Below are 9357 nucleotides of genomic sequence, written 5' to 3'. Positions count from 1 at the left end.
TTCTCACGATCGTTCAATCTCATTCAAAATCATCCAAAAAGAATGTTTTGATAAAAGATCCTTATCAATTTTATTTTTATAAAATTCTATTGAATTTATATGTTTATATTTTGTGGACATTCGTGGCGTGCGGGTAGGACTCTTGTGAAACGATCTCTTTATCTTGTGAGACGGATCAACCCTATCGATATTCACAATAATAAGTAATACATTTAGCATAAAAAGTAATATTTTTTCACATATGATCTAAATAAAATATCCGTTTCACAAAATACAACCCGTGAGATCGTCTCACGTAAATTTTTGTCACACGTGAAATGATTACGTGGTATCGCTACGGTAAATCATTTATTAATTTGACTGTTTATCTGTAAAAAAAATTTATCGTCCTTTCTGTATATTTCATTCTTGGATTGGAGTGCTTAAACCTTTGAAAATCCTTGCTCCTCCACTCTCTGAATCTGCAGAACGCTTCGTCTTTCACATGTTTTGTCTCCACAGCCACAGCCTGCAGGTTTCTTTCCCTCAATTTGGGCAACTTTTCATGATGTCCCCCCACCTCCCTTGTTTTCTGATTTCATGTAGAGGATGTATATGTGTGCATCATTCAATATTATCATCTTAATGAAAATTTATGATCATTTGTTTGTTGTGTTTTTGGAAGCACTTGTACATAATCGTTACCAGAACTAAGAATTAGAGGCGCCCAATTTAGGAAAAGCCTCGTTGGATAATTTAATATGTGGCTTTTTTGGATGATTTGTTTGTTGGTTAGTTTTTAAAAATTATTTGGTCTGCGACTTTCCTTGAAAATTTGAGGAAACCAACCTCATAATTAGCATCATGGTTTTATCTTTATGCTTTTATTGTTCATTTTTGTGCAAGGGTTGGAATTTGGTTTGTAGGTTATGAAAAGGTGTCACAGTACTTTCTTGTCTTGTTCTTTTTCTTTTTATATTTTTGGCAGGAATTTAGGAGAGTAAAAGGTGCTGAGTTTCTGTAAGACGATGTCAGTTCCTGCGTTGCCAATGATTCATCATCAATGTTCCGTTGTTTAATGGTTGTTTTAAGTTTAAGGAAATCGGTTATCATGGAAAGATAAGAGTTTGATTGTTGATATTGGATGACGTGCAATTGTAATCTGAGTGGTTAATCTGCAGGATGCAGCCTCTAGTCATCTAGTAACTCTATGGAATTCAGTTGGAATAGGAAGACTTTATCATTGAAATCTTGATTGATAGCATTTATATTTATGATGGCATGCAATCCACATTTCTGATTGACGAGGTTTGGTGCCCTGATCATTGTTGTTTGGCTGTTTTGTGTTATAACTTATAGTACTAGTTTCCCATTCTTTAGAGCTGCAATGGATATTTTGGCTAGAATTGCGTATCATCTCAAATAAGCAGAGTTCATATCCACATATACATGAGTACAAGAGTTCTAATAAATATAATTGTACGTTTATTGAATTGATTTTATTATCATGTATTTGAATATGTAGAAAGTCGATATTTACACTTTATGGTTGCATTTTATGATATGCAATATGCTGCCATAGGTCAAGCCATGGATAAAAGATGGATGGATGCAAAAGGGTTATCCAGTGCAAGAAACTTAAACTTATACGTCAAGAGCCAGAAAGTTGTGCTTGATCATCTACTTCTTAGTGGAATAGACAGAGAATACACTGGATGGATATATCATGGTGAATGATACAACCGCAAAGTTCCAAGTGGCAATTTTGATGATGATGTTACAGATGATGACTCAACCACGATGTTTTTGACTGATGAGGTGGTTAAAATTTTGCGAAGAAACAATAATTAACTCAACGGAAAGTCCTATCAGACAGTTGATTAATCTCAATTGCCTTCTTAGAGACCTCACTCGAGCGGGCCAATTTTCCGACTCCCTCAATCTCTTCCAACAAATTCACTCATCCCATAACTTGAAACCTGACCAATTCTCGGTGTCGACCACCCTAACTGTGTGTGCCAACATCCATGATGCGTTGATGGGTTCCCAACTCCATGCGTACTCCATTCAGTCTGCCCTGAACTTATTTCCTCATGTCAGTAATAGCCTCCTTTCATTCTATACGAAGTCTCAAGACTTAGTTTCGGTCAAAAAGGTGTTTGATGAAATAAAGAAACCTGACATTTACTCGTATACCACATTGATCTCAGCTTGTGCAAAGCTTGGAGAATTTGATTATGCTCTTAGCCTTTTTTGCCAAATGCCACTTGAAAATGTGCCTGTATGGAATGCCATAATCTCCGGGTGTTTAGAAAATTGGCATGATGAAATTGCATTTGATGTGTTTCACAAAATGCATAGCTTGGGTATAAAAGCTGATAACTATACTTATGCCAGTGTTTTGAGTTTGTGTTCTTTAAAGGACTTTGGTTTCGGGAGGCAAGTACATTCTGCAGTTGTCAAGACTGGATACTTCGCAAGAACTTCGGTAATTAATTCATTGCTTACCATGTATTTTAACTGTAAATGTGCTGAGTGTGCTTTTGCTGTATTTGAGGAATTGGACCACGTGGTAAGAGATGAAATAACATACAACTCAGTAATAGCCGGTTTAGGGAGCATGGAAAGAGAAGATGAGGCATTACTGATGTTCAAAGATATGCAAAATGTTGGCCTAAAACCTACTGACTTAACTTTTCTTAGTGTTATGGGTGCGTGCATGTTCTGTAGAATGGCTGTTCAAATACATTGCCAAGCAATAAAAATGGGATTCGAATATTTCACTTCAGTCTGTAATGCAACGATAAGCATGTATTCTCGTTGTGAGGAATTGAATGCAGCTTGCTTGGTTTTCGAAGGATTGGAAGCAAAGGACGTGGTGTCATGGAATGCTGTTATAGCAAGTTACTCTCAAGAAAATTTGGGTACAGATGCCATTTTCGCTTACATGCAGATGCAAAAGAATGGCATTGAACCAGATGAGTTTACGATTGGAGGCTTACTAGCAAGCTTAGAGTGGGGAGTTTTGGTTGAGATGATTCAAGCCGTTGTAATAAAAAACGCACTTATCTTGAAACATGAAGTTTCAAATGCCTTAGTTTCTGCATTTTCAAGCTGTAATGAAATAAGCCAGGCTAACAAACTCTTTTGTGATATGTACTCCAGGAACTTGATATCCTGGAATGCCATGATTTCTGGATATCGGTTGAATGGATTGCCAGAACAAGGTTTGCAGCAATTTTTTGAACTGCTCCATTCAGGAATGAGACCAAACCACTACACACTTAGCATTGTATTGAACATTTATGCAAGCAAGTCAGATCTTCGGCATGGAAAACAGATGCATGCATATATTCTGAGATTCATGCATTTCTCCCACGTGCTAATTGGTAATTCTCTCATAGCATTCTATGCTCATGTTGGAGCTCTACATTTGTCTCTGAGAGTGTTTCAAACTATGGTCCACAAAGACGTTGTATCTTGGAATTCGGTGATATCTGCATATGCACAGAATGGAGAAGGCAACAAAGCTATGAACAGTTTTCATGATATGCAGTTTTGTGGTAAAATCAGACCCGATAAGGCCACCTTTACTGCAGTACTCACAGCTTGTAGCCGCTCTGGTTTAGTTGCCGAAGGCATCCAGATTTTCAGCGTGATGGTAAAAGATTATGATATGGAGCCTGATACAAGCCATTTTTCTATCATTGTTGATCTCTTAGGTCGAGCTGGATATCTTGACATAGCCGAGGGACTAATCAATAGCAAGGACATCAACGTCGACTCCTGTGTGTGGTGGACGTTGTTCAGTTTATGTACAACACATGGTGATTTCCAGTTGGGAAGTATTATCGCGGGATATCTCCTGGAACTTGGGAATGAAGATCCAGCAGTTTATGTTCTTTTGTCGAATATCTATGCCAATGCTGGAAAATGGGAAGAGTCGGCTGATGTGAGGGAATTGATGAAGAAATATGGGGTAACGAAGCAACCAGGCAGCAGTTGGATCGGAGCATAAGTCTGGTCACACACTCAACGTATTTTATCTTCTAAAATCGAACATTTTGCACTGAAGATAAGATTAATATTCAACTTTGCGCCTCACAGAGAGTGGAGAGCAATTTGTTCTGTATTTCTAGTTTAAGGTATTGTTTTTGGTTACTCTCATTTGGTTTGAATCATTTTTGAAAATTAATATTAAAATTTTGTGCTATAAAAGTTTAAGGTATTGTTTTTGGTTACTCTCATTTGGTTTGAATCATTTTTGAAAATTAATATTAAAATTTTGTGCTATAAATTCAAGAAAATGATGAACAGAGAAGATATTGCATGCATTGGAATTTGTATATCAAATAATTATTAATGGTGCACTGCACACGAAATGATTTTTTTTTTTTAATGTAAACTACTTGCATAGTTTTAATCGTACTGAAAAATGAATAAATTTCAATATTTAATTTAATTTTTTTTATTAGTGAATGAATAGTAACTTACGCTCGAAGTATAAATCTATAAACACATAAAAATAAAAAAAAAATTCTTTGGGTTAAAGAATAGATTATACCTAAAACAGAATGCCAATTAGATAAAATATATATATATATATATATATAATCCATCTATTAAATTTTATAAAACTGTTATAATATATTTTAAGTGAAATTTGTTTTCAATTTGGACCATTGGATTGAATAGAAATCCTTTTATTTCTAACGTAATCGAATTATTATTTTATATAAACGTATTAATTTTGTAGTGTTTTAAGAAAATAATTTTGACTACAGTGAATTTTGGTCTCTCAATATTTTTTGCTTAGGTTGACGAAAAAGTACTTTGAGAAAGAAGACTATTCAATCCAACTTTAGACCACTACACACCGGAGAGTTGAAGCGAATTTCGTGTGTAAAATGGTTGATGATGTTAGATTATCTGACAATTTTCTTTGTTTTTCTGCTTCTCGCTTAACCTCAGTCTCCTTGTCTTTAAATTCTGTGCGTTGGTCAAATACGAGGATTGTTCCTTTTTCAGAAGTATTACCTGTTGGTTTTAATTTCATTCCTCCAATTTCCTTTACTACCCGCAAGCAACTGACATCTTTTAAGGTAAAGTTGTCAACTTTCTTGAATTTAATATATTTTTGGATATGGGAATGTGCTTTATTTAATAAGTGCTTTTGCTTGCTGATATTGTGGAAAAACTCAACCAAGAATTGTTTCTCGAAGCTTTTGATTTCTATTGTTGTTCCCTCGCCATGTATTTGATTACTGAATTTGAGTTTGATTGACAATATTGGACTAGATTCTTGACTAGGTGAATTAAGTTTAGGGGCTTGGAATACGATGAAGTCGTCATTGTATTCCTCTGGGGTTTCCTAGGAAGTTTTTTGGTTCTACTCTCTTATGTTTGGAATCCCAGGAATCGTGCAATACCAGAAGGGATTAAATAAATGGAACTTTTAAATAAGTTAACTGATCAACTTAGAATGTCATGTGACACATTTACTGTCACTGGTTCTTGTAGGATCTATTGGTTCTCCAACATCTAGAGAATTGTGGCCATTGTTCGGTGTTTAGGTGATGACAATTTTGTATTGTGATTTAGGGATGTTCTTTTGTGGTACATTGTTAAAGTAATCCTTAAATCTGACCGATTCATCTGTCAACCCTGTCCATCTTTTAAGATCATAAACAAGTTAGAACTCAGAAGATCAAGTATTTCAAGATAAGTACAGCACAACGCTTTCTTATGATGAAAAATGACGGAAGTACTCACCTAACATTAAATGATACTGGTTTCTAGCACATCATCAAACTTTCTATCTTATTACAATTTCAAAAAATGTGTTAATAAATTTATTAATAATTAATCAAAGTAGTTACTCACTCTTTGGTCCTTTTCTTCTAAACGGTAGTTTCCTTAGGTTAATCATTTTCGATCTGAGTTTAGTGAAATATCACTTCTTTTTTTGATACTTGGTTTCCAACCTTCGAAATTTAACACACGGCGTCATTGAAATATGGTTATTTTCTCTTCTGGATCTAAACTTGAGTGGCATTTTTTAATCCATCCAGACTCCCAAAGATCTGGGAGCCAATAATTTGTTTTGATTATAATTTTACTTGTTCTGATTCATTTATTCTCACAATACTCTATATCTGGCATAATAATGTGTATATAGCGTGGCAGACGATACTCAGCAGCAAATTTGTTCTTTGGGACTCTTTGAACAAGTTAATAATACTAATTTTTGGGAATAGAAAAATGAAATAAAAGGCTTGCTGTTGTTTTTGTCAAAATATTCTTTTGCTTTGTTCACTGCATGAATATACACTGTATTTGAGTAACTAGTAAGTCTGATATTCTTTTTTATCCAGTGAACAAATCACGTTGTCTAAAAAGATTATGATTTTTGCAGTTTGCTATTCTGTTGTTCAGTTTTTCCCTCATAGAAAACTGCTTGTTGAACTCTGTTTTTCTGATTCATCAGCTGATATTTGGTATTAGATTCATGCGAAAGTAGCTGGGACTGAGCCGCCCAAATGGTGGGAAAGAAATGCAGGCCCAAATATGAAAGACATTCACTCCACACAAGAATCCTTGAGTGCCTTGAGTGAGGCGGGAGATAAATTAGTTATCGTTGGGTTCTATGGAACATGGTGTGCTTCTTGCCGAGCATTATTTCCCAAGGTGAGTTTTTTATTTTCCAGTTCTTGTATTACCTGATTATCAGATGGTCTACTGAAAGATTATTTAATGGTCATCGTGTTAAAAGTTCTCCACATCGAGGTACGTGCCATTGATGTAAATGATCTGAATACCAAATACTTGTTGCGTGATACGAACAAAATTTCTAGCGACTCGAACACAAATAAAACTCACAATTCAATCCAATAATCTGAGTATTTCTACTCAGCCAAGAGTTTAATCCCTTTACAAGAGAGATGGACTCTTGGCCCTAGCACAAGCTAGTCTAACAACGAAATAAGCGTGAATGCCCTCTCCTTAACAACTCCTCACTATTTATTCCCTCTCCTCAATCTCGACTCTTCCAATTGTTTTTAGATAAGGGACTGACCCTGCTTTTAGGGTTGGTTTGGTTCATAGTTGTCAAAGGCGAGAGGCGAAAGGTGTTGCGCCTGGGGCAATCCCAGGCGCAACAATTTACAAAGGCAAGCCCAGGTGCGCCTTGGAAGGGCTCTCGGGCGCGCCTGAGATTGCTTTTTTTTTTAAATTCAGTAACAGAGAAATTGCATTTGGATGATTGAAGAATTTTAATCGTGTTACTTATTATTATGAACTTATTAATTATTTGTTGTTTTGTGTGACATTGTGACTTAATTATTTCATATTTTAATATATTATTCTAAGATAAACATATTTTTTAAAAAAATTAAAAACGTGCGCCATGCTTCGGTAAGGCGCGCGCCTCGCCTTGCGCCTTGCGCCTCAGGCTCCAGAGCCCTTGTGCGCCTCGGTGCGCCTTGCGCCCTTGACAACTATGGTTTGGTTTAAGCCCAATGTAATCGTGTCCGTTACATTGCACGAAAAAAGCTTCATCGAACACAATGTTCGATGATACACAGCAGGAAAGGAAATTTAGACACGTAGCGGAGAAGGAAATTTTTGCTGAGTTAAAGCTTTGTCACATCATCGAGTACTTGGATTTTTTAACAACATGCTGAACATCACAGGGCATTTTGTTGCCAATTTGGGTTTCTGCTATTTTTGAATATCAGATTTCGGCCAGAGAACATTTTACTCTGTATCGGTGGCACATAATGAAATATACAGTGAATATATAATAGAAACAACATCTAATGTATACTTCTCTCAGTTTCAGAAAATAAAAGATGCCATTGAATTACATAATACAGCTCGCTGTAGCATCGGCTTCCCGAAAGGCGTTGGAGATCTCAAACTTGAAGGCTCCACGGCTCCGAAGGAGAAGTAAGCGAGATCGACTGGAACGTAATTCATTAAATCCTACCAATTGTTTATCGCTACGGATTTGTTGTATTTTGCTAAGGAGGGATCCTTTTGTAAAGTGCTTGTACAGCGGTCGTAAATAGCGATAAAGTTTCCTTAGAAATTTTACGAGTTTGGAAGAAAAAATTAGTTTGACAATCTGAAGTTTAGTAGAATTACAGTTACTCCTATATGTTCTTGGTTGATTTGAGAGAGTTTTCTTGTGACAAAAATGAAATGGCAGAGCCATGATAGCTGCTGTAAAAGTAAATTATAAACAAATAATAAATGCCATAAAGCAAATAAATAAAAAACAAAAAATTAAAATAATCATATTAAAGTTATGTAAAATCAAAAAGGAAGTAGGACAGTCTATAAAATATGTAGAGTGACGAACTCTCCACTTGGGAAAAGTCTCTGATGATTTAAAAAAAATTAAAACAAATCTTTACTCACCATATATCACTGTTTGGATATGCTGAATTATCAAAGAGCCAATTTATTACTTGCAGAACATTGTATAAATTTATTATTTTGAGAGTAATTTTTTCCCCTCTGAATATTTAATGCACTAATATAACACCCTGACCCGAAGGCCGAAGTGCTCTCTCGGAAAACAAACACCGACTCACAATTTTTCATACTTTACGTATTCATGCAACATGGCAGTGACCCTGAATTTCGTAGCCTTGATGTGCTCCATCCCCATAATCTCCTCCGGCATATGGCTCGCTTCTAAGCCAGGTGACGACTGCATCCACTGGATTTGATGGCCTCTCCTTTTCATCGGAATCGCATTCTTAGTTGTGTCCCTTACCGGACTTCTGGGTGCCAATAGGAAAAAGGAAGATAGGAAAAAGGAAGGCTTGTTGGGAGTGTACTTGGTATGCATGGCTATGCTCATAGTGGTGCTTCTCGTCCTCCTTGTGCTGGCCTTCGTGGTCACACACCCTGATGGAGCATACTTAATCCCCCAAGTGGGATTCCGCGAGTACAAGCTGGAGGGTTTTTCGTCTTGGCTTCGGGATCAGGTTGCAGGCAATGATAATTGGGGGAAGATAAGGGCTTGTCTGGCGCATACTCAGACATGTTCTAAGCTTGCCAACAGATATTTCTCTGCTGCTGATCGAACAGATATTTCTCTGCTGCTGATTTCTTTGCTGGTCATCTGTCTTCTATGGAGGTATTTAATCGAGTTCATTAGTTAATACTCCATATAAATCTAGTATGGGACTCACGTATTTGAATGCGTCCTAGCATATAAAGTCCATGTTTGTTGTTTGTTCATTAGTTTATTACAGGAGAAAAGAAGAATATTTTAATTCTTCTTTGGTGAAAAAAACAGAGAAGATAGTGTGAATTGACATTTTCTGATGTTAATTATTTTGCAGAGTGAGATTGTAGGAGTTAGTT

The 9357-nt window shown here is 36.1% G+C and overlaps 2 protein-coding genes across 8 annotated transcripts; both read left to right on the top strand.

Moving 5' to 3' along the window:
• The first annotated feature begins 333 nt into the window (after positions 1-333).
• On the top strand, positions 334-4197 carry LOC142528848 (pentatricopeptide repeat-containing protein At3g49740). Of its 5 annotated transcripts, XM_075634084.1 has the most exons (3): positions 588-1287; positions 1360-1458; positions 1562-4197. In XM_075634084.1, the coding sequence occupies exon 3, from the start codon at positions 1793-1795 to the stop codon at positions 3995-3997; it is 2205 nt and encodes a 734-aa protein (XP_075490199.1). In that variant the 5' UTR covers positions 588-1287; positions 1360-1458; positions 1562-1792; the 3' UTR covers positions 3998-4197. The 5 variants fall into 5 exon arrangements, with proteins under 5 accessions (XP_075490198.1, XP_075490196.1, XP_075490199.1 ...); XM_075634083.1 differs by lacking the exons at positions 588-1287; positions 1360-1458 and adding an exon at positions 334-514; XM_075634081.1 differs by adding an exon at positions 334-514 and having other exon boundaries at positions 968-4197.
• Positions 4198-4768: 571 nt separating this feature from the next.
• Positions 4769-8747, top strand: LOC142530029 (thioredoxin-like 2, chloroplastic). 3 transcript variants are annotated; one of them, XM_075635780.1, is made up of 4 exons: positions 4769-5081; positions 6484-6666; positions 7814-7926; positions 8614-8747. In XM_075635780.1, the coding sequence occupies exons 1-4, from the start codon at positions 4887-4889 to the stop codon at positions 8681-8683; spliced, it is 561 nt and encodes a 186-aa protein (XP_075491895.1). In that variant the 5' UTR covers positions 4769-4886; the 3' UTR covers positions 8684-8747. The 3 variants fall into 3 exon arrangements, 2 of the variants coding, with proteins under 2 accessions (XP_075491895.1, XP_075491896.1); XR_012816013.1 differs by lacking the exons at positions 7814-7926; positions 8614-8747 and adding an exon at positions 7493-7508 and having other exon boundaries at positions 6484-7082; XM_075635781.1 differs by lacking the exons at positions 7814-7926; positions 8614-8747 and adding an exon at positions 7566-7756.
• The last annotated feature ends 610 nt before the right edge of the window (positions 8748-9357 follow it).

Source organism: Primulina tabacum, chromosome 16 (assembly GCF_025594145.1).
Source record: "Primulina tabacum isolate GXHZ01 chromosome 16, ASM2559414v2, whole genome shotgun sequence".
In the NCBI taxonomy this organism is placed as follows: domain Eukaryota; kingdom Viridiplantae; phylum Streptophyta; class Magnoliopsida; order Lamiales; family Gesneriaceae; genus Primulina; species Primulina tabacum.
Note: the sequence above shows the minus strand (reverse complement) of the source record. Positions and strands in the feature narration are given on the sequence as shown.

Excerpts from the sequence above, each read along its gene's own strand:
- LOC142528848 (XM_075634083.1), top strand. The coding sequence starts at position 1,793 with ATGAGGTGGTTAAAATTTTGCGAAGAAACAATAATTAACTCAACGGAA.
- LOC142530029 (XM_075635780.1), top strand. The coding sequence starts at position 4,887 with ATGGTTGATGATGTTAGATTATCTGACAATTTTCTTTGTTTTTCTGCT. Across the intron at positions 6,667-7,813 it reads GCCGAGCATTATTTCCCAAG|TTTCAGAAAATAAAAGATGC; the intron begins GTGAGTTTTTTA and ends TACTTCTCTCAG. Across the intron at positions 7,927-8,613 it reads TCCACGGCTCCGAAGGAGAA|TGACCCTGAATTTCGTAGCC; the intron begins GTAAGCGAGATC and ends GCAACATGGCAG.